General features: G+C 39.1%; 1 protein-coding gene across 1 annotated transcript; it reads right to left on the bottom strand.

Moving 5' to 3' along the window:
• Positions 1–962: 962 nt before the first annotated feature.
• Positions 963–24,770, bottom strand: LOC137938167 (E3 ubiquitin ligase BIG BROTHER-related-like). The gene is made up of 7 exons (XM_068783155.1): positions 24,467–24,770; positions 24,028–24,331; positions 23,885–23,928; positions 2,152–2,193; positions 1,958–2,073; positions 1,759–1,867; positions 963–1,169 (listed from the first exon to the last, which is right to left on the bottom strand). Exons 1-7 carry the CDS (start codon positions 24,647–24,649, stop codon positions 1,122–1,124), a joined length of 846 nt encoding a protein of 281 aa, XP_068639256.1. The 5' UTR covers positions 24,650–24,770; the 3' UTR covers positions 963–1,121.

Below are 24,770 nucleotides of genomic sequence, written 5' to 3'. Positions count from 1 at the left end.
TCAACCTAAGTGACTTTAACATGTATTAAGTGTGTATATGTATTTATGAAAAAACATGTTTAAATGCAAAATATGTTCTAAAGCTCCAAGTTTGTATTGTACCTCAAGTTTTGGAAGTAGTGGATTCTTCTTAGTGATTCCTAAAACTCTATTCTTCAATTTTTCTTCATCTTCTAATGGTGCTTCTTCAAGAATTATTGGTTTCCCATGAGGTTTGAGGTCTTTTAGAAGCTTATATCGATTCAATGCTTTAGACCTTGAAATTGATGTCTCTTGAAGGAAAAGTATCTAAAATTTTACATTTACAATTATCAATTCTAAGAAGTTTTTTTAACATCAAAAGCAAGAAGGGACTCTACACTCAATCAACAACATTGACATCACCAATTGCTAACATTGGCATCGATAACACCAATTGCTAACAACTGTTAATTGCTAACAACTGTTGTTGTAAGGCATTCTCTACTATGAAAATTGCGAAAAATCATATAATTACAATAAAATAGGAATTCAATAGGTGAATGTCAATTTGGAGACATGTATTGAAAAGATGTGTTTGATGGTATTGATAAGGAGACAATAATGCAATGATTTTAAAATATGAAGAGTTTTAAGTTATGAACAATGTATATTTTTTTTCAAATCCTTTCTAGTTTTTAGTTAATTTAAAATTAGGAATATTATAATTTTTTTTATCATTTCATAGGTCCTTTCAAAACCTTCTAGCTTTGTATATAGTGGTCATATTTTTATTATTTTTATATTTTTACACTTTAATAATTTCTATAGTTGTTCACTTTGTTTCTTCAACTACCCATCTTACCATTTGGTACACAAGTAAATACAAAAGATAGATACACACACACACAACTGCAGGTCCAAACTTCCTAGCATTGGCCCAATGGTGCATGCTCTCGATGACATGAATTATTAGCTATTTAAATGGCAACAAATGCTTAGAATGAGGAAAGCGTCTCTAACCATATATGTGTATATATGAGTAACAACTACATATTTTGGCATGACATGAATTAAACCAAGATCTCTATCTAGGAAAAATATAAGAAGCAAGTCAAATTAAGGTGCTTCGTTCAGGGGCTCAACACCCACAAACTTCCCTGCTAGCTGCTCTCTGAAGTGGATACTTCCGCACTGCAAACAGGGCAAACCTGGGCAACATTGAAAATGTTAGAGGTGAGGAAGGAGGAAAGCCATGTACCAACTGCTAACAAACTGCATAGATTGTTAGTCGACAGCTAACATAAACCTTTTTTTTTGTTTTTTTTTTTTTTTGAAGTAACATAACCCAAACACCCTTTTGGCTTGGGCAAACTAGTAATGAAGCTAGGAACTGATGGATAAGAATGACAGAAAAGGACTAAAATTTTGAAACCCTACATTAACAGGGATTTAGAAAAGGATTAGAACAATGATAATGATGATGATGATCATAAGGAAGAAGAATAACAGACTGTCCAAGGTGATTCATTTAATCTCAGCAACCACCCCGACAGTTAGTGCTATGATTTCAGTTGCACGACTAAAATACACAAAAAGATCACAATTTGGTATTTCCATTTCTGACAACAATTTGGCGATGTCACGCAGAGAGTACAATAATTTCATGTTTATTTAGGTCCATGTCTGGGGTGGGTTTTTGAAGAATGAGGAGAAAGCAGATATATAGAATGCCATGCATTAATAAAGTACCTTTTTTAAATGTTATACCTTATTCCCTTTTCAAAAAAAATATTATACCTTATTTATTTGAAGCCAGTTGTTTATGCACTCAGGATGGTACAAATGCTTGCATGAAAGGTTGACAAGGGATTCATCATCCTCATACTCCAGTCGACAAATGACACACCTATATTATGAAAAATACAAACAGCATTACTGATGACATCAGAACTATTAACTAAATAAACTGAAGGAAAACTCTGAAGGGTGTACAAACTGATCAGTGATCCCATCTTGGGTAGCTTTATATGTAACTGAAGGTAAAGAAGCAATTGTCTCTGCAGACAGTCCTCTGCTCTCAGTTCCTACTACATCCCCTAGTGCAAGCAACTCCTGAAATGAAGAAGCAATTTTTTTTGTTTGTTTAAAAATGGAAGCTTATAATATATCACACAAATTGCTAATGTTTACCTCATATGACAGTTCATCTGGGTCAACTTCCTGCCACGCATCCTGAGGAGACAAATTGCAGGAATATGAGACATTGCAAGAAAAAGCCTCAAAGAAGATATTGGATAAATTTAGCGATATTACAGTCCAGCAGGATTTAAACTTGGACAGTAATCATCCATCGCAAATTGAACTTTTGAAATAATATAAGCAAAAAACTAGAATATACACTAGGAGTTCCATTGCACCATCTCCTCTACTAATCACTCTTATCAAATTACTGGAGATGAAGATGATCTACAATTCAAAGGTACTCTCAAACACATGAATTACCCAGAGTCTATCACGAAAAGGACAACTTTTTATACCAATCCCAAAGCCCTACATGTTTTCATAGCGTCTTCTTATCTAAGAGCCCAGTCTTCTACAAGAAGCCTCTAAACACTTCTAGAAACAATAATACAATTTTAATCGTTCTTTTCTTTTCAAACATAAGAATATCATAGACATACTTCAAGCACGATAACCTATATCCTGCATATTTACCTTTACTATTGATTACATGAACCAGAATCAGGTAAAAGATTCTGAAGCTTATTCTGAAGCTTGGCAAGCCGAGAAACAACCAAAAATAGAGAGAAATTCAATATGGTTGGCAGTACATCCAAAAGGGTAGAAAGAAAGCATGTAGAATACATCTAGACATTATGCAACTTATAATATAAGTAGAATAAACCTAAAACTTTGTTGAGGTTATATTGATAAACACACCTTGGACTTATTGGCATAGCACCAATATCTAGTCAGGACAAGAGTAACCAAAGACAAATACCCTATAAGGACACTTCATGAACAGCAGAAGCAAAATCCACAAAATTAATTGCACCAAAAACAGTGCAAGGTCACTACGGTAAAACCCAGCATGGACTTTACCAACACGACCAAAACCTAAATAGTTAAAGAGAAATCAACCACACTCATATCTTGACAAGTACATCTCATATAAGCATGACACTTCTTGACACCAGCATGGATTTATAGAAAAGCCAACATCTTATTCAGTTTAGGAGTAACCAACTATATGCTCTCCCGAAGGACACCTCATAAACAGTTGAAGCTAAATAACAGCAACCAAAAACTAGAACCAACTGCAAGGACACACAAAAAACTGAACTACATTACAGCAATAAACACACTTGTGGTATTACAGACATAGACAACACCTAAATAGAATAAGAGAATCAACAAATACTCCTACCTGGTAAGGACATCTCATAAGAATTATCTACAATCATCTTTCAAGTTTCTTCTCAAGCAAGAATTCCTAATAGAATAGCAATAAAATTCTCATTAACTTCATAGGTTACAGAAAGATGGAAGGTGCTTTAGCATGTAGACAATGCCTAAATAAATTAAGAGAAATCAAACGACTACTTGTTTTCCGGATAAGGACACCTCATAAGAACATCCACACTAATTGTTTTATAGGTTACAGAAAGATGAAGGTGCTTTAGCATGTAGACAATACGTCAATAAATTAAGAGAAACCGACTACTTCTAGTTATCCTGATAAGGACACCTCATAAGAACATCCTCACTAATTTTAACCTTGTTGCATTGCAATAAATTTCTGATCAACTATACTGGTTTACACAAAGATAAAGGCACTTATATGCCTTTCCAGGAGGTGCACCTCATGCTGGAAAATCAGTCCTGGGGCATTTTGGTCATTTCATTTCATCAGTAGATTTATTTTTCTATGTAATATTGTTTCTCATGTTGAATTATGTCCATGGTTCAAATTTCATGTACATAGGACATATAGAATAGGAGATATAAAGAGATACGGCATATGTGTTAAGTAGAGGCATTTCTGTAATTGATAAGATCACTCTTAATTAAATACAGAGGGAGTCGTGCACGTTTTGAGCCCTTCTCAAACTCTCTCCCCTCTCTCTTCTACTCTTCTATCTTCAATTTTTACATAATGAAATTCCTAAAAGACAAGTTTTTGTCAACTTGTAATTGTTTCTCATTTTTTCAACAAGATTGACACTAGATTACGAAAAGAGTTTCCCCCAAGGGAGAATGGACATCCACAGTACTATACACCAGGAGACAAAACCAGCTAATCAAGATATTATTACAACAATAAAATCTGAAATAGATCTAACAAAAAACCAACAGAACCAAAAATCAATCTGAAGGAAGAGTTTTTCCCGCAAGGTCTTGATAGCCAAGGAAAGAGGTGTCAGCACCTGTAGAGGTACTGAGAAGAGACCGATGAAATCAAGTGAATCTCATCCACATGGTTCATTAAAAGCAAGACAATTAGGATAGGCTGAGTACTTGACGAATCCATTACATTACCAGTGCTATTTGTCAAATTATCAATTATACAAAAGAAATATAAATAATCATTTTGTCTCCATAAAATCTCATAGGTAAATCAAATTTCATGTTCTTGATAACACCAATACATACAGGCAAATATGTATGTTGAACAATAGATATGGAAGAGTCTTACATGACTCTCACAAAAAAAAGTCTCACAAAACCAGACTTAATATAGTGGAGTCTTACAGGAGTCTCACATGAAGAGGTCTGACAGAAGAATCTCAATTAAAGGTGTTTTAGTTATGTTAGTCTTCTATTTATGTTCAGTTGTTTAATTATGCTAGGACTTGTCTTTAAGTATTAGACTTTGGGTATAATTGGGATAAAGGTAGTTTAATTGTAATTGGATTCTACTTGTTTCCTCTATTACAAATAGAGGTTCACTTTTCCAGAAATTCAACAATGTACATATAGTAAGTATATAAATTCCAGCAATAGATTCATAGCAAAGAGTGACTTTTTCCAGAATTGAAGAAAACTTGGCTGATAATGACAGCTGAATCAAATATGTTATAAAATGGTATAGAAGAATTCACAGTGCATTTAGTCATACCAGAGCACTTTTTTTGGTTGTAATAGAACCTAATATTATTTAATGAAACCCAAGATAATTGCCAAAACCAAACCTCGAGGAATGGAAAGGAACTAGAGGGCTCCAATGACTCCATTATGGAGCAAGAATAGCTGTCCCAAAAGACCATAACAGAATGACTCACTATATACAGCTTATAGAAACTAAAACCACTTGAGCTTGCCACTAGCAATTACAATATCTTTTATTGGGCTCCTAATCTTAAGCCACACAGAAGAGCCAGGCTCTACAAACAAACCTGCAAGAAAGTTTCTCTAACAGAGGACTCTTTGAGCAGTCAACCACATAAAAAAAGAAAAAAAAATGTGAAAAATGTAACATTTAGAATAAAATCTAAAGTGTTTAAGTGAATATTAGTATCTGAAGTGTTTTCTGATAAGCACACCTGGCAAGAGTGAAAGCCAGATCCACAAGGTGGTTGTAACTTCAACCCTGCTTTGTGCAGAGGAATGGTCAGCATTGAAGAATAATACAGAAGATGAGACTAGCAAAGATACAAAATCGGGGACAAACAAATCAGAGACACTTGAAGTAGCCTTAATTTATTTTTGAGTAAAGATAACTATTATTAAAAATGTATATGTTGAAATATCAGAAAAGAATATTTTTGTCATTTACCATTATTGTATGTCCCTCATTGGATAACAGTTACCTTATCTTTATGCTATCGTTATATGGTTAAATTTTTGTTTTATTCTGAGATGTAACTAGGGAGATATTAAGGGTTTATATGTAGAGGGGCACATATGTCATTTTATACCTCTTTTTTTTAGTGACTATGTAAGTGATTTTAGGGTAATTTTCAGACCCTGACAGTTGTTGCTTTTTTCAACACAGCTTTCTCAACTTCTTCTCTACTATCTTTTTTTCTCATCTCTTCTATTTCTTATCATATTTTTACATGGTATCCGAGCATACAATCTAACAATAGTGAATTTTAAACGAGTTTATTTCTCTCCTCCAAGAAGAGGGAACTTTTCAAAATTACTGTTGATTGTTAGACCTTTTTCCCTTTATTTGTACCATAACCCTTGGTTGATGGCTTGTGCTATCAATTGAATAGCTTTATGAAGTTTCTGTGCACCTAAAGGTTTGTCTAGGTCATCCTCTCCCAATACTGAGCTTACGCAAGTCTTCTAAACTTGCAAACTATCTACATCATCATCCCCAGAGCTAACGTCAGCTCCAATTGATTTCCTCTTCAGCTTGCTTTCTCAATTAGTGGATGGTAACAAATTGATAATATCAATTGTGCTTGAGGTGTCCTAAATTTCTGTGTTGTATGGGCCCCACTGTGAAGGCATATACATTATTTTTCAGTTGTTTTTTTGTGCTGGTTGTTGCGGTATTTGTAAAAATTCTGGTGACTATTATCATTTCAAAAAAAATAATTCTGGTGACTATTCATAATAGATGGTGGCTGATTCAAGCGAAGTGATTACACAAGCCCAAGAGTCTGGTAAGGATACTATTGTAATCACCATGAAGAAGTTGAATGGACAAAATTATCTGGACTGCTCCAAGTTTGTTTCGATTTATCTGAAGGCTAAGTGGAAGACAAAATACTTGAGGGATGATCCTCCTAAGCCAATGACTGATGATTAGGATTCAAAGGATAAGCAAGTCATGACATAGCTACTAAACGGCCTAGAGTCAAAATTCAGGAAGTAGGTGATGAATTGTGAGACCATCAAAAGAAATTTGGAGGTCACTAGAAGTTTTGTATGATTAAGAGAAAAACTTATCTCGAATCTATGAATTGTATACAAGGTTCTTTGGGTTAAAGTGGGGATATCCATCGATTATTTGATTATTTCAATGAGTTGCAAAGTATTTTACAAGAGATTAAGGCTTATCATCCCTTCACCACTAAGGCAACTGAGCTCCAAGCACAACAGGGGCAGCTCCATGTGGCCAAATTTCTTGATAGTTTTGGTTCGAAAAATGCAATAGTTTGTGCCCAAATACTTGCAGATGATATTGTGCCTACACTCAAGGAAGCTTGTAATAGAGTAATGCATGTAGAGGTAGTTGTAGTTCCAAAAGGCAACAAGGACAACAAAAGGACAAAAGTTGTTGGGGCCCGGTTCCATCCCAAAATGACTAGTTACTTAGGAGGCCTGTTACTCAACCTTATACCCTATCTTAATACTTCTCCATGTGGGACATTATTCTACATAACAGTTCTTGCCCATGTCCACGCTTATAGATAACGGGTATGAGACATGACCACAAACTCCTAATAAAACACATAACACGTAAACCCTCACCTCATAGAGCCCACAACACACAAATAACATGGGAAGCACAAACTAGATAACATGGGAAGCACAAACTAGACCTTGGCCCATGCACAAATCCTGCTCTGATATCACTATTAGGTTTAATTCGGTTCCATCCCAAAATGAATATCAACTTAGGAGGCTATTACTCAACCTTATAACCTAATCATTTTTCTCAAGCTCAATGTGGGCTTTTTTTCCCCTCAACATAAGTAGCGGCCCTCAATATCCAACCAATACAAGGTCACTCAAAGACACCTGGTGAACATGGCCAAGGAGGACGAGGACAAGACAACAATACACTTGGGCATGGAAGAGGCCGTAGTGATGGCAGTGGTGAGAAAAAGTGTGTCCATTGTGGGTGTACTCACCATTTTTTCAGATAAATGCTGGGATAAATTTAGTAAACCTACCTGGGCTAACTCGAGTTTTCTTGAGCCTAGAGAATCATTTGTAAGTAGTGTAATTGGTATTAGTCCTAGTGCTCTAGATGAACTTCAATAGTTAGCTCAACGCTTGCCACAGTTGATTGCAACCTTCTCATCCATAGCCCAAAATGTTTGCACCACCACAACCACCATGGCAAATTCAGGTATGTCTACATCACATGTGTCTCCAATCTCTTCAAAGGTTATTAACTCTGGTGCATCTACACACATGTTATGTATGGCCACATTATTTTCATCTCGCACTCGGTCTTCCTCATTCAAACAGGTCACATTTCTAGATAGTTCCACCTCTATGACTAGAATTGGAATAGTTCAATAGTTAGCTCGATGCATGCCACAATTGATTGCAACCTTCTCATCCATGGCCCAAAATGTTTACACTTACACCACCACAACTACCATGGCAAATTCAGGTATGTCTACATTACATGCATCTCCAATCTCTTCAAAGGTTATTAACTCTAGTGCGTGTACACACATATCAGGTATATCCACATTATTTTTATCTCGCACTCAGTCTTCCTATTCAAACACATCACATTTGTAGATGGTTCCACCTCGCCTGTGATTAGAGTTGGGATAGTTCAGCCCACTCTAAATGTTGACTATTTATACCTAAATTTTCCATTAACATACTATCTATTAGTCAATTTACTAAGTCACTGTAGTTTTAAATATCTTTATATTCTATCATTGTCTTTCAAGACCTCCAAACGAGGAGGACGATTAATTTCGAGGGTGAAAAAGAGGGGCTCTACCACTTGGAAGGTTTGGTACAACCATTTTCTTTAGCATTCAATGCCGTTGTTTCACCTTTCCAGCGGTACTTGGGGCTAGGACAACCCTCCCCGACCAAGCTACACCTGTTATTTCCACTTTATTATTGAGTGTGAATCTTGTCAACTCGGGAAGCACCATAGAGCGTCTTTTCCACCTAGTTCGAATCTAGTAACAACTTATTTGAAGTAGTTCACTCAAATGTATGGAGTCTCTACCGGTGCTTAATATCTTTGGTTTCCAGTTTTTTATTTCATTTATTGATGACTTTAATCAGTCAAATGGGTGTATCTCATAGGGCAGAGTTCCTTAGTGTTTGATGTATTCTTGAATTTTTAAAGAGAAATTAAAAATTAATTTAGGTGATTCGCTTCATGTTTGCGTACAACTAATGGGCTTGAGTTCATGAATTCGCCAATAATGTCATATATTAATCTTTTTGTGTCTATACCCCATGTGAAGTTGGGTCCAAGGCCCATCCCAAAATGACTAGCCAACTTAGGAAACCTCTTTCCCAACTAATAAAGTCATGATCTTTGTAATCACTAATCTATGTAGGATTTTTCCTTAACATTCCCCCTCATGTGTAGGCCCTCTTTTTTGTGGCTCTACAAGTGGATAATTTTAGGTGTAGGCCCTCTTTTGAGGCTCTACAAGTGAATAATTTTAGGTGTAGGCCATCTTTTATGGCTCTACAAGTGGATGGTTTAGGTGTAGGCCCTCTTTTGTGGCTCTACAAGTGGATAGTTTAGGTGTAGGCCCACATATGAGTACCTACTCTGATACCATGTGAAGTTGGGTCCAAGGCCCATCCCAAAATGACTAGCCAACTTAGGAAACCTCTTTCCCTACTAATAAACTCAAGATCTTTGTACTCACTAATCCATGTGGAACTTTTCTTTAACACCCCACAATAGTAAGGGGTTGCAAAATGGAAGAATTGCCACTTGCTTGATGTTGCCCGCGCTATACTCTTTTTTATAAAGATTTATAAGTCCTACTTGGGTAATGTTGTTCTTAGTGCTTGTTTTTTTATTAATAAGATGCCCCCACCAATGCTTGACGGGAAGATTGCTTTACAAATTCTCAAACATTTGTCCTCGAATATTTTTTTTTGTGAGTTAAGTCCATGTTCTTGGTAAATCTCCTAATAAATTATCTCTCCAATCAATCAAGTGTGTCTTCATTGGTTATTGCTGTACTAAAAAAGGGTACAAGTTTTATTGCCTAGCAACGATAAATACGTTTTTGTCTGCAAATTTTACCTTTTTGGAGGATGTCTTTCTATTTTTCGTAGTTTGATGAGTCTAGTACTTCTCCTTTGCTTGAAGTTAGATGGTTGTGGACGTCAACATATAGAGGATGTTCATAGCATTGTGCCAATTGTTGATACACCGACACTGAGCACTACATATCTATAAACGAAGAACACTTTCCAAAGCCATCACACAGGGGCACCCTCTCCTCCATCCCCACCAATGCTTTTTCATCTGCAATTCCTAAGGTAAGTAATTTATATCTACTTGTTCACTTTGTAAAGGTGTTCAAACTTGTACTCAATGTGGTACTTCCATTTTCAAGTTTGTTTGCTTTGATTTTTGTTTTTTAAAAGTGCGCTTTTTACAAAGCCCAAAGGTAACAAGAGAACAACATCAAGAAGAGGGATCTCTTACAATGAGAGATTGAAGGGCATTTCCTCTTTAGCAAGAGAATCAGCTAAACTATTAGCTGATCTAGGAACATGATTCTAGAAACAAACAAAAGGACTAGCATGATCCTGAATTTTAAAAAAAATAAAAAATTCCAATAATGTCGAAGATCCTTTCAGCCTTCACACCACAAAATAACACTCTTAGAATCACCTTCCACATGCAGACTTGATTAGAATCTATCTCAAAAATGTGGAAACCTTGTCTACGAGCGAAAAACTCTACAGAGGTAGAATCAGAAATGTCACTAAGTGTAGGCCCAGGTGGCTTCTCAAGAAGGGGGTGAATTGAGATTTTACAAATTAAAAGCAAGTGTGCATGATTTAAAATAAACAAAAGTACAAGAAAAAGTAAAGCATGTATAGACCACAATTAACACAAGATGTGTTGTTATCAATGTTCCCCTATTCGTATTCACTGGCCAAGAACCCGTGCTTGGGAAATTTCACTAATATAAGCTCTATTTAGCTTAGAACTACACAAAAGAGACTTCTACTTTCATGTAAGTCATATGTATGCCCAAATACACAATTACAAGCAATTTCCCTAGAGATTGAGCTAGATTCTAGCTCTAGCAAGTTCTTCAATCTAGATTCAAGGTTCTAGATGAACCTCTCAAATAAAACAAAATATTACAAGCAAAAAAAAAAAGCTTACACCATTTGAAGCTTGGAGAGACAGGCTTCTCCTTTGATTTTTCCAAGCCTCCAACCTTGTTGCATACTTTGAAATGATTTTGGAGTTTGACTAAAACGAATGCAAAGAGTTGGAACTGAGTAGTGAAAGGAGTTGCAAGTTGAAACTCTCTCTCTCAAAAATGAAATCAGAAAGAATTTCAAAATTGAATACTTAAAATGTAGTAGGTATACCAATAAAAGCTCATTAACATCTCAAAGTCACGTTTGGTGGGGTATTTATAAGTTCCTCAAGTCAAACTACTCATAATTTGCCCGTTTGCGAAAAATTGACATCTCATTAATCAACCAATGTAATTGAATGATTAATCAATCGAGAGTAACAACTATATTTTTGTCAGAAATGGCTGACATTGAGATCAAAATATAGTTGTTGAGCTAACAAACTTAAGTTGATCAATCAGTGTACTCAACATGATCGATCATGCTTTGTCATTCCTGGTTGTGCAATACAAGAATGACCGATCAAAGTACGGTTTATGATTGATCATGCTTGATGTCCCTAAATGGCATAGTTTAGGTTGATCGATAATGCTTTGTAATTTCTATTTGCTTGGACACGTATAATCGATCAATCCACAAGGAATGTTTATCCTGGTTGATTGATCAATGTACATGTATTGATCGATCATGCTTTGTATTTCTTGCTAGTGCACAATCTGGTTGATCGATCATTTGCTCGATCATTGGCAGCAGATGATCAATCAATCCAAGTCCAATTTTCTGAATTGAAGCTCAAAGCATGAGAAATATGATTCCTATTTGTTCTAACATGTTTTAAAGTTGGATATGTATGTACGGAACATATTATGAATACAAATGACCAAAGGCTCCAAAAATTTCAAGTTGTACCTCAATTTTGAAAAGTTGGGGTTATTCTCTTTACATGTATAGAGTCTTGAAAATTTTCTAAACTACTTGGACTCTAATTTTCAGTTCCTCATTTCTTTTCTTGTGGGTGCTCCCTCAAGATGACTTCACACACATTTGAAGCTTGCGGTCTTGAGTTGGTTGTGTCGGTTTTTTTACATAGACCTTGGTTTTGTATCTTTTGAAGAATATGCATTTAAAATGCTACATTTGCAATTATTAGAACAATTAAGTTTTGTTACCACAAAATACGGATGGGAGTCAATACTCGGTCAACAAATAGGTCCTGAATAGGAGGCTAAAATAGAGCATGAAACATCTCTGGACACACCACCAATACCCGAAGGCCTTGGATTACCCAAAAATGATCATCAAAGTTGAGCTTTATCATAGACGAACTAGGAGACTGCCTTTCCACCAATTTAGGAGTCTTCACTACAACAAGAAGAACAACTTGGTCCCAATTACTTCTGAGCAAATCACCTGAAATATCAAAAAAGATCTACAAGGTTTTTAACTAGAATATAATTTGGGAAGAAGCTTTTTTGGTAAAAAAAAAAACCCTATGAGGAAGAAGTTTTGCTGAAAATGCCTCGAGTTCCTTTCGTTCCAAATCAACCAAGGAATGAAAACAGTAAATGCTTGCAGCAGTGGTCTCCCCAGCCTAGGGAGATGAGCCCCTAAGCAAATGCATACTAATTCAAAGATAGATGCTGAGAAGCAAAGAGGCAGAAAAAATGATTCCAGATTCGCCAAGAATACCGACAATGTAAAAGAAAATGATTAATGGTTTCAGCTTCTGCTCCATAGAGAAGACAATGGTTTCAGTTTATTTGCTTTGATTCATTGTCTATTTCCTTCAAAAAAATTGCATTATCTTTGTCTTCCTTTTCTATTCCTTTCATACAAGAAACATTGTCTTCTCCTCATTGGAAACAAGCCATCGACACAAAGATGGAGACTTCACTTGATAGAGGCATGCGAACATTCTGTAGGCTACCACCAGAGCTAGTTGTCAAGTACATGGCTGATCATTCTATAGAAAGATATAAAACCAGACTTGTTGCCAAAAGGTATACACAAACCTATAGAGTAGATGTCTTTGAGACTTTTTTCCTAGTTGCACGGCTATTCTTAGTTTGATATTGATTTCTGTACTAGTCAACAAGAATTGGCCCTTGTTCCAGTTGGACATTAAGAAGCTTTCTTGTACAGTAATCTAGTCAAAGAAGTTTATATAAACCAACCTCCTAGATATATTGCTTGGGGGAAATAAGGAAAGTATTTAGGCTCCAAAATATATATATACACATATATGTAGGCTGTATAAAACTATATATGGCCTAAAGTAGAGTCCTAGAGCTTGGTTTAAAAAAATCAGCCTAGTAGTTATGTCGTCATTAGAGTTTACAAGAAGTCGATGTGCCCACTAGTTGTTGGTTTTGAAGAGAACTTCTGAATTTGTATTGTGATTATATATGTTGATGACATAGTCTTATCGAGAAGTGATGTGGAAGGCATTGAACTAGTCAAAGGACATCCTGCGGAATACTTCAAAACCAAGGATTTACGTTCACTCAAATAATTCCTTGGGACTGAGGTAGCAAGGAGTAAAGCAGTCATCATTATGACACAGAAAATATGTTATTGATATGCTACATAAGTATGGGCAGTTGGGAGCTAGGCTTGTTGAGACGACTATGAAGGTGAATCACAATCTCCATGACAATGATGGTGTTGAGCTTAAAGATAAGATTATGTATAGAAGATTAGTAGGCAAAATTATTTATGCTACAATGACTTGACCTGTCATATGCGGTGAGTGTGGTTAGCCAGTTTATGAATCATCCGAGGAATATGCATTTAGAAGCTATGCATAGGATTTTATGAAATATGAAGGGCACTAGGGAAAAGGTTGTTGCACGCACAACATGACCACTTGCAAATTGGACGAATATACAGGGTCTAAATTGGATAAACAATATACCTTAAGGTAATGTTTTTATTGGTGGAAACATAATTAACTAGAAGAGCAAGAAAAAAAAATGTTGTGACCCGCTCTAGTGCAGAAGCAGAGTACTGAATAATGGCCCACACAGTTAGTGAAATTCTTTAGGTGAGGTCAGTGTTACAAGAATTGGTTTTTCCTACAAGAGAAGCTACGAAGATGTTTTGCGACAACAAGACTGCAATATTTATTGACGGTAATTCAATGTTCCATGAACGGACTAAACATGTAGAAATTGATTGTCATTTTATTCATGATGTTGTAATTAGTGGAACTATAGTCAACTCCCTATGTCAAGTCCATGAATCTGCTTGGTGATGTATGAAAGCATAGGGAAAAAGAGAATTTGGGAATTTTTGTAACAAGTTGGGGCCCTTTAATAACTACACTCCAGTTTGGAGGTAGAATTGCAATAACTAGAAAAAGGGTATTTTGGTTATTTTTCGAGCTCATCGCAGGCTTTGTATAACTCTCTGGATATCACGTATATTTTTCGAAGATAACGTCAGAAGATAAAACTTCCAACCAGCTCAACACTTCCGAAAATAAATGGTTTGACGAGAGCAGACATAATTCACTGGTTAAAGAACAGAGATAAATCCGACAGAGGCAAAAATAAGGCAGCAAGATAACAAACGGCAACAATAATCTCCTTCTCGGCTACATATAGACTGATGGTTGATGTGAGAAGAATCTTCCCTGAAGCCGAACGGAGCGGGAGAGCAGCTTCAGAGACTGAGAGGGATCATCGCGGTAGGCGGTCATGAACTAGAAACTCCCGGAAATAGAATAGTATAAAGGTGAAAACATAGAGCAAATAATGGGTATAAAGATAGAAAAAAGATAAATACAAACCTAAACTACTAGAGATAATAGATCAAAAAAGGATCACATTATCTCTGTGGGTTGACTGAGTCAACTTACAGAACCTGCTCTGATACCATGTTGAATTTATGGAGAAGAGAAATACTTCATTGACTTAAATGTAATCAGAGTACATGAACCTCTATTATAATAGAGGAAGGTAGTAGAGTCCAATTACAATTAAACTATCTTTGTCCTAATTACACCCAAATGCTAACACTTAAAGATAAGTCCTAGCATAATTAACTAACATGACTAAAACACCTTTAAGCTTAAACTCTTTTGTGAGACCTGCTTCCATAATAATTGTGGCTCTGTTAGACTTCTTATTGTGTAAGACTTTTAAAAAAAATAAAATGTATTAATAAAACGAGAGAAATTACAAGATTTGAGGGAGCAAGTCCCTTACAACCAGCGATTGTAGGGTAGCTCCCTGCTTGGCAAGTATTGTGTAAGACTTCTTATGCCACCTCACGTGATCATGGTGGGTCCCACCAACTCATGTGATCATGGTGGGTCCATATCTTATGGGCATGGGTCCATATCTTATGGGCTTGGGTCCATATCTTATGGGTTTGGGCCCATCTTCCAACACTCTTAGATATGTGGACCTTCCTTGGTCGTGTGGGCTTGGGCCCATCTTCCAACACATCAGATCCTTGGCTGTTTGTCAAAGACTTCAATCCAATCCACTTCCCCAATTAAAAAATAAAAAAAAAAACGTCATCCAACAGGAGCACTTCATCCATGAGGAGCTTTAACAATTTCATTGACACTTGTGAACTAGAGGAAATCGTAGTGGCAGGAAATTTTACCTAACGCAATGGACAAAACCCCATGGTACAATCCAAATTGGACAATTTTTTAGCAAATAATGGATCCTTCCCAATGTAGCAAGAAGGATCCACCCTCACCTCAAATCTGATCCCAAGCCAATTCTGATCAACTCAACAAACAAGGGGGACTAGGGACTAGGGACTAGGAATTTGTACCAATCAAATTGGAAAATGTTTGGACCCTCCATGATATCAGCAATAAGAAGACTTCCACCTCAGCAGCACAGAGTAAATCATCTCCAGGCTAAATCAGCAACACTTAGCTCTCCACCTCAGCAGCTCCTCCAGAAGAATCTAGAAGGTGTCAACGAGTCATGTATTCCTAGAAGAGTCTAGAATACTGTCTTCTCTGCCATGTATTCCAGAAGAGTCTAGAATACACTCTGTAATGTATAAATACCTCATCATGTAAACAGATTCAATCGGAGAGAAAAATATCAACAATTGATTTTGGTGTTCTATCATTCTTCGTTCCTTCTATCATGGTATCCAGAGCCGTGTAAGGACTCACGTCCGTCTTCACCCATGGCTGAATTCCCAAACCTCCCCACATTCTCCCTCTCATTTCCTCATTGTCAAACTCAATCACGAAAACTATCTGCTATGGAAGGCTCAACTCATGCCTTACCTCCACAATTAGAATGCTTTCGGCTACATTGACAGTTCCATCGTTGCCCCCAAACCTCTCGACGACACCCCCACAGATCACCCTTCCCCCTATTCCATCTGGAAACAACACGATCAAGCCCTCATGTCGTCCTCATTTCTTCCCTCACCGAGCCCCTCATCGCCCATGTCGTCGAAGCCTCGACCTCCAGAGAAATCTGGCTCATCCTCGAAAACCTCTTTGCCTCCAAATCCCAAGTTCGTGTGATGCACCTGCAATACCAACTCACGACATTGAAAAAAGGGTCGGATTCCATCACCGACTATTATCAAAAAGCTAAAATCGTTCACGATACGCTCGTGGCGGCAGGCAAGGTCCTCTCCTCCTCGGATTTCATCGCCTACCTGCTCGCTGGTCTCGAAACCAATTTCGATTCAGTCGTGACCTCCCTCACAACCCGTCTCGATCCTCTTTCTCCCTCCCAAGTCTACAACCACAAATCGACTCCTCCATCACCAAACCCTCCTCCCGGTCTCCCCCAAATTTTCGGCGAATGCCACTGCCTCTCTTCCATCGAACCCCAGCACTAGAGGCAGGGGTTTCGACAGGCAAGGGTATCGTGGCAGAGGGGGCTCCTGTAGTCGTGGGCGTGGTCGCTTCGGCGATCGAGCCCCTTCTTCCCCTTTTTCCTCAAATCGCCCTCCTTGTCAAATTTGTCACCGTCCCGGCCATATGGCCCTTCAATGCTACCACCGGTTTGATCATTCCTATCAGGCGCCCCCCCTCCTTCCTTAGCCGCCCATCTCACTTCTGCCCCTTTTTCTCACACTCCTCCCTCCCCTACTCCTGGTCCTCCTGTTGACCATAACTGGTATCCTGACTCGGTCGCGACTAATCACTTTACTCATAATTTTTCCAACTTATCCATCAATCCTACTGAGTATAAAGGCGATGATCAAGTTCGTGTTGGTGATGGTAATTCTCTTCCAATTCACCACGTTGGCAGCTCTGTTCTTCCTTCCACTTCTGGCAATCTTCTCCTTCCTCAACTTTATCATGTTCCGTCTATTTCTAAGAATTTAATTTTTGTTAGAAATTTTTGTGAAGATAATTCTGTATGTTTTGAATTTCATTCATCTTGTTTCTTTGTGAAGGATTGTCGTACCAAGAAAACACTTCTGCGAGGTCCTACTAGTCAAGGCTTGTATGTCTTCCCTCCCGCCGTCTCTTCCTATCAAGCTCATACTGGGTCCAGAGTCTCTCCATTCCAATGGCACGCTCGTTTGGGTCATCCCACTATGCAATTAGTCCACCGCATCATCTCCAAACTCTCTCTACCAGTCAAGCGCTCTCCACAACCTGGGTTATGCTCTTCCTGCTGTCAGGCTAAACTTCATCAACTACCGTATTCATCCTCTCCGTCTTGGACCACTGCCCCTCTCCAACTTTTGTTTGCTGATGTATGGGGTCCTGCCCCCACTGTGTCTAGGGGTGGTTTTCGATACTACCTCTCTTTTGTTGATGATTACAGTCGATTTACGTGGATTTTTCCATTACAGTGTAAATCCGATGTCGTTAATGTATTTTTATCCTTCAAGTCTCAAGTCGAAAATTTACTTCATACCAAAATACGTGCCCTACAATCTGATTGGGGTGGCGAATTTCGTTCCCTTCATACTGTACTACAGTCTCTTGGAATTTCTCATCGTTTGGCTTGTCCTTATACCTACTCTCAAAATGGTTCTGTTGAGAGGAAACATCGACACATTGTCGAAACCGGTCTTGCTCTTCTTGCCCATTCCTTCACCCCTCAGAAATATTGGTCTGATGCCTTCCTTACTGCTGCCTACCTAATTAATCGCTTACCCACTTTGGTGTTAGATCACAAATCTCCCTTTGAAAAATTGTGGAACCGTCAGCCCAATTACAATTTCTTGAAAACTTTTGGCTGCCTCTGTTGGCCTAATCTTCGTCCTTATAATCGGCACAAAATGGATTATCGGTCTCTTCCTTATGTCTTTCTTGGTTACAGCCCCAATCATCATGGCTACTTATGTTATCACATCCCTACCTCTCGTATGTATGTCTCCCGTGATGTTCTGTTTGATGAAACTGTTTTTCCCTTTCAATCCTCCCCATCCCTCCCCTCTCCTCCATTAACGACTCCTCTGCCCTCCCCGTCTCTCCCTCTACAACCCTCTACCACTACCATCCCCGATCCTATTACTCCTCTTTCCTCCCCTGGTTCCACTGCACCTTCCCCTCCGCCTCTGACCCCACCCACTAGACCCCCTTCCCCACTCTTACCACTACCCTCATCTCCCCCTCGTGAGCCTGTACTTCCCGAGTCTTCCGTCATCTCCCCTTCCACCATTTTCCGTCCTCATCCCATGCAAACCCGATCCAAATCCAAAATTAGGACCGACGGTACCCTTGCCTGGCCAACCCCTCAAGCCCTCCTCACATCCCGTGTCACTCCCGATGAACCCTCCTCTGTCACTGAAGCTTCAAAATACCCGGAATGGCATTGTGCGATGCAACTCGAATTCGAAGCCCTTCTCTCCAACAATACCTGAACCTTAGTTCCTCCCTCCCCCTCTCAGCATGTTGTGGGTTGCCCCTGGATCTTCAAAACAAAATACCTCTCAAATGGCTCGGCCGAGCGGCGAAAAGCGCGACTTGTTGCCAAGGGCTACAGTCAACTAGAGGGCTTGGACTGTTCTGAGACTTTCAGTCCAGTTGTCAAACCAACAACCATCAGGTTCGTTCTTTCCATTGCCCTCTCTAACAGTTGGTCGGTTCATCAATTAGATATTCAAAATGCTTTTCTTCATGGCACGTTGGATGAAACGGTATTTATGTCTCAGCCAAGTGGCTTTGTTCACCCTCAATTTCCCACTTATGTCTGCAAGCTCAATCGTGCTCTCTACGGCCTTAAACAGGCCCCTCGTGCGTGGTATGCTCGTCTGAGCAGCAAACTCCTTGAATTTGGCTTTGTCATCTCCAAATCTGACACTTCTTTATTCATCTACCGCCATCAGTCTATTGTCTTGTATCTTTTAGTTTATGTTGATGACATTCTCCTTACTGGCTCTGATAGTTTTACCATTACTCAACTTGTTCAATTGCTCAGTGTTGATTTTCCCGTCAAAGATCTTGGTGATCTTCATTATTTCCTGGGTATTGAGTGTCACAGAACTCCGAATGGGATTTTTCTGTCCCAACGGAAATATATCCTTGATTTACTACACAAGACCAATATGGCTAATTGTAATCCTGTTGGCACTGCTATGTCTCCCTCCACTAAACTTTTTGCTTTTGATTCTACATCTATGGAAGATCCTTCTCTGTATAGGAGTGTGGTGGAAGCCTCCAATATCTTCTCTTCACTCGACCTGATTTAGCCTTCTTAGTCAATCGGGCCTGTCAATTTATGCATGCTCCTTGTCTTTCTCATTGGCAATCCGTGAAACGGATCATACAGTATTTGAAACAGACTCTGGATTATGGTCTGACTCTCACTTCTTCTCCGGCCCCTGTTCTGGCTGCCTTCTCTGATGCCGACTGGGCTGGCTGCCCCGACGACCGAAAATCTACTAGTGGCTATTGTTTATTCTATGGCACAAATCTCATCTGCTGGAGTTCAAAAAAACAAACTACTATCGCTCGGTCCAGCACAGAGGCTGAATACAAGGCCTTGGCTCATGCTACGTGTGAACTAGTTTGGGTCCAATCCTTATTGTCTGAATTGGGAATCTACTTATCTCAGCCACCCATTCTATATTGTGATAATTTGGGGGCCACTTACTTATCTGTGAATCCTGTGATGCATTCTCGAGCCAAGCATGTCGACATTGATTATCATTTTGTTCGTGATCGTGTCCATAACAAGACTATTCAAGTTTCCTTCCTTTCCAGTAAAGATCAGATTGCAGATGTCTTTACCAAGCCCCTATCCATCACCAGATTTTGCACACTCAGATCGAGCCTCACAGTCCTCCCAGGCCTGCTGGGCTCGCCCGGGGGTATCAGCAATAAGAAGACTTCCACCTCAATAGCACAAAGTAAGTCATCTCCAGGTCAACTCAGCAACACTCAACTCTCCACCGTAGCAGCTCCTCCAGAAGAATTCAGAAGGTGTCAACGAGTCATGTATTCCTAGAAGAGTCTAGAATATTGTCTTCTCTGCCATGTATTCCAGAAGAGTCTAGAATACACTCTGTACTGTATAAATACCTCATCATGTAAACAGATTCAATCGGAGAGAAAAATATCAACAATTGATTTTGGTGTTCTATCATTCTTCGTTCCTTCTATCACATGAGAACTTAGGCACCTTGGTGGAAGAATGGTGGCAAAAGCTTAAATATTGAGGAGCTTACTTGTTGGAGGTTCAATCAAAAGCTCAAGCTTCTGAAAATGAAAGCTAAAGAATGGGCCAAGTCTGAGAAAGATAAGTTCAACGCCGACAAGGTGGAGCCAGTTATCCTTGTTAAATCTTTGGACATGGCTGAGGAGTTGGGACAACTCAACTAGGAAGAATTCTCAAGAACCGCAGAATGTAAAACTGAATTGAACAAAATCACTCACAAAGACAGAATTAAATGGAAGCAGACAGCCCAATACAAATGGCTCAAAGAAGATGACTGGACCACCCCATTTTTCCACACAATGCCAAATTAAGGTGAAGGTGACGGTGAAGGTGACGGGATGAGTCAATGCATCTCCTCTACCTCCTTCTCAATAATCAATGGGAGGGCCCATGGACACTACAAGTGATCCTGGGGTATTTAGCAAAAGGGACACCTTTTACCTCTTCTCTTCAATATCATTGTGGAATCTCTTTCCTCCCTACTCTACAAAGTCAAAGAGATGGGATGGATCAGATCCATTGCCACAGAAGCTGCCATTGATATCCCCTTCTTCCAATTTGCGGATGACACATTTGATTGTATCAAGCAGACAATGGACAACTAAGAAGATTAAAGGCACTGCTGGGAGTGTTTGAGACTTTCTAAGGGTAAAAATCAGCTGAGCAAAACCACCGTATATGGAATCAACATTTAGGATGAGAAGCTGGCGGAATGGGAAGAAATACTAGGATGCAAGTCTTCTTGCTTTCCATCAACCTAGTTGAGCTTGTTGTTTTTCACAAGAGGAACAAGAGGCTCTGAAAACCAATCATTGAGTGGATGGAGAATAGATTGTCATCCTGGAAGGGGAAATTATTATCCAAGGTGGGCAGGTTGGTTTTTCTTAACTTGGTCATGGTTGGAATACATCCTATTATCTTTCCTTCATTCATGGTCCTGCAAGTATCATCTCTAGGCTCAAGAAAATTCAAAAGCACTTCCTTTGGAGGGACAAGGAGAAAGGATTCAAAGTTCCACTTGGTTAAGTGGAGCAGTGTTTGGTAGTCAAAGAAAGAAGGTGGGCTGCGAGTTAAGAATCTCAAAGTTATGAATGACGATCTCCTACTGAACTGGATCTAGAAATTCATGATAGATAAGGAGGCTACATGGAGAAAGATTGTGGCTAGAAGTTTAAGTCCATTGGATGATAAGAAGTGGCCTGATGATTTTCCCCGCCGTAAACTCGCTCCAATCTGGAAAAAAAATACCCTAATGACTAGCAAGCTAAAGGATCACACCAAAATGCATGTTGGCAATGGGCAATTGATTAGCTTCTAGACCGATAAGTGGATTGGTAGTGAACCTCTCAAAGACACCTTTCCTCACCTCTTCTCCATCGTAGATTATCCTAATAGCTGAGTGACAAATCACTTCAGTTGTGACGATCAACACCACACCAACTGGCAAGTTAACCTTCGCAGGAACTTGCAAGATGAGTAAGTTGTGGATTTTTGCACCCTAATGACCAGACTTAACTCTCACTTCCTCCTTCCTGAAGGGAAAAATGTTCTTGTATGGGAGTTCTCTAGTTATGGCAGCTACAAGGTTGCTTGTGGGTATCAAAATCAGCAACGCAATGACAACCAACCTCACCCTGCTATCAGGGCATGGACTTTGGATGGCACTAAAGACAAATTCTAAAGACAAATTCCAAAAGACAAATTCTTCACTTGGAGTGCATTACGTGGCAAAATCCTCAATTTTGATCAGCTATCTAGAAGGGGAGTCTCACTCAACAACCACCGGTATACTCATGTCAGCTAGAAAATGAGTCCATTGATCATCTTCTGGTCCATTGCAGTGTCATTTGGAACGCTGTCTTGAACAGAATTGATCTGCAACGTTGTTTCCCAGAAACATTCCAGATGTTTATCACGCAAATAAGAAGTTATCCAGATTCCCAAAATGCCCGACATCCTATGGAAAATTTGCCTCATCTCAGTGCCTTGGGTCATCTAGAATGAAAAAAACCAGTAACATTTTGCTGTCTGGAAAGACTGTTTGAGGACATTAATCAGCAGGCTACCTAGGCTTGCTAGCTCAAGGAGTTCAAAGAGCCATCAAGGGGCAAATAGGGAATAATTGGAAGCTGATCTCCAACAACTCAATTGTCAAACAGCCAGCCATTTTTTATTTGAAGCCCCTGAAGCAGCAAGAATCAAATTAAACTTTGATGCTTCCTCTAAAGGCAAACCTAGACCAGCGAGGATTGGGGGTCTTCAGGAATCATAAGGGAACTATCCTTCAATTTTGTGCGAGGCCACTAGGAATTCAACAACCACCAAAATCCAAGCGGTTCGCCATGGCCTGCAAACCTACCACAACTGCTTTTCTGAGCAATTGGATGTGGGAGTAACTACTTTTCTATGATTAGTTGGTACAAAAAGTTGAAGAAGCCTCCCTGGAGGCACTAGACCACTCTAGAGAAGATATTCAGCCTCTTGTTCTAATTGTAACTTTTCTTGGTATCATGTCAATCTATCTACCAACTTTCGGGTAGATAAGTTAGAAAATGAGGGGCTGGGCTACAATTTCTTATTGTATTTGACCTTCCCTTCTAATGTTCTTTGTTAGTTGTGGCGTTTGGCCCTAATGAAATCATCACCTTCCTAAAAAAAATGCTGATAGCAAAATTCAATCAAGAGGATTATTAGTTGCTAAGAGAGACAAGGAGAAGACAACTAAAGGGTTTTTTAAAATATTCCACTCCCACCCACTTTACCCTATGGATACATCATACATGTTAGGGTATCCTCAAAATGACTAGCCAAACCACGGACTCATACCTCTGCAATATGCAGTATATCCCATGTGAAATGTCATAGTCCCTCGTAAAAGATACAATTATCCCCTAACAGAACTATCAAACCACATACTAGCTTTACAAACTCAGATGTCCTTCTAATGACAATTTCAAAGAAGTTGAAGAAATGCAATCCCTGTTCCATAATACAGTTGTCCTGTACCTACTATTATATGGATTTTTCTACTATAATATTATTTATGGTCCCACGCCACAATCTGTTCCATAATACAGTTGTCCTGTACCTACTATTATATGGATTTTTCTACTATAATATTATTTATGGTCCCACGCCACAATCTGATCCATAATACAACGATGAAACATTCTATGTGAAACACAGATACATGGATGCCTCAAACCATTTTCCTCGATTCCATTCTAAGCAGGAATGTACGCACTAACTGATAGAAGCAATATAAGGAACCAATTTAGTAACTACAAGTATAATACCGGTGAATTACTGTCATGCTCTGCATCTGGACCCTCTGCATGCCCTAAAAACATAAATGACAAACACCTTCAAATTCAGATAAAAAAACTCCAACACAAAAAACTAATAATAAAAAAATAATCGCAAATAACTAATCACTCACAATCATTTATTCCTGTTAGGGCCATCAAGTGCACGGCCACTTCCCTCTCCTCTGCATCCTGAAGAGCTCTTGCATAAGCTTCATCACTATCAAACGCCGAGGGATCGATATGTAACCCCATGTCCTCCGATTCTGCACTCCTCGCAAGAGCATCGAAGGCATCCTCGCCACCGTCACTCTCAGCTTCCCCGTTCTCATCTTGCTCACCCTCCGCCTCATCATCTTCATACACAAAGCTCCCACTGTCGGAACTTCCGTAGTCGCTCACCTCTCCGGTCATTCTCAGCATCATATACGCCCTTTCCTGATCCAGAATATAACCCCAATTCGATCAGCTCGCGTAAACCTCTCGCGTCAAAAAAAAAGGAGAAAAAAGCAAAATACAATTAAAGAAACCACAAACGAAGCTAATTATAAAACCACCGCAGTCCTGGCAGACCTGTTCTTGAAGCGTTCGTGCAAGGGCAAGATCGGAATCGACCTGGCTAAGGCTCGTAAAGGGTGTTCTGGAAGGCGGCCGAGACTCTTCACTAGATCCGGTTTCGGGCTCGTGTTGTGAAACAGTGTTCTCATCGATTGTTTTCTCACCGCCGCCGCCGGGGACTCCTTTCGAGTTCTCCATGGTGGATTAACCCAAAATTCGAAAGTTCTATTAGTCGTGTAGATCGAGGGAGAGAGAGGTTCAGAAAGCCTAAAAAATCGAATAAACGAATGATAAGAGATTCGATATGGGAAACGGTGGA

This window comes from Aristolochia californica, unplaced genomic scaffold, assembly GCF_029961685.1.
Source record: "Aristolochia californica isolate CCGP_79_NKW_82.1479 unplaced genomic scaffold, dmAriCali1.0.hap1 SCAF_8, whole genome shotgun sequence".
Lineage (NCBI taxonomy): Eukaryota > Viridiplantae > Streptophyta > Magnoliopsida > Piperales > Aristolochiaceae > Aristolochia > Aristolochia californica.
Note: the sequence above shows the minus strand (reverse complement) of the source record. Positions and strands in the feature narration are given on the sequence as shown.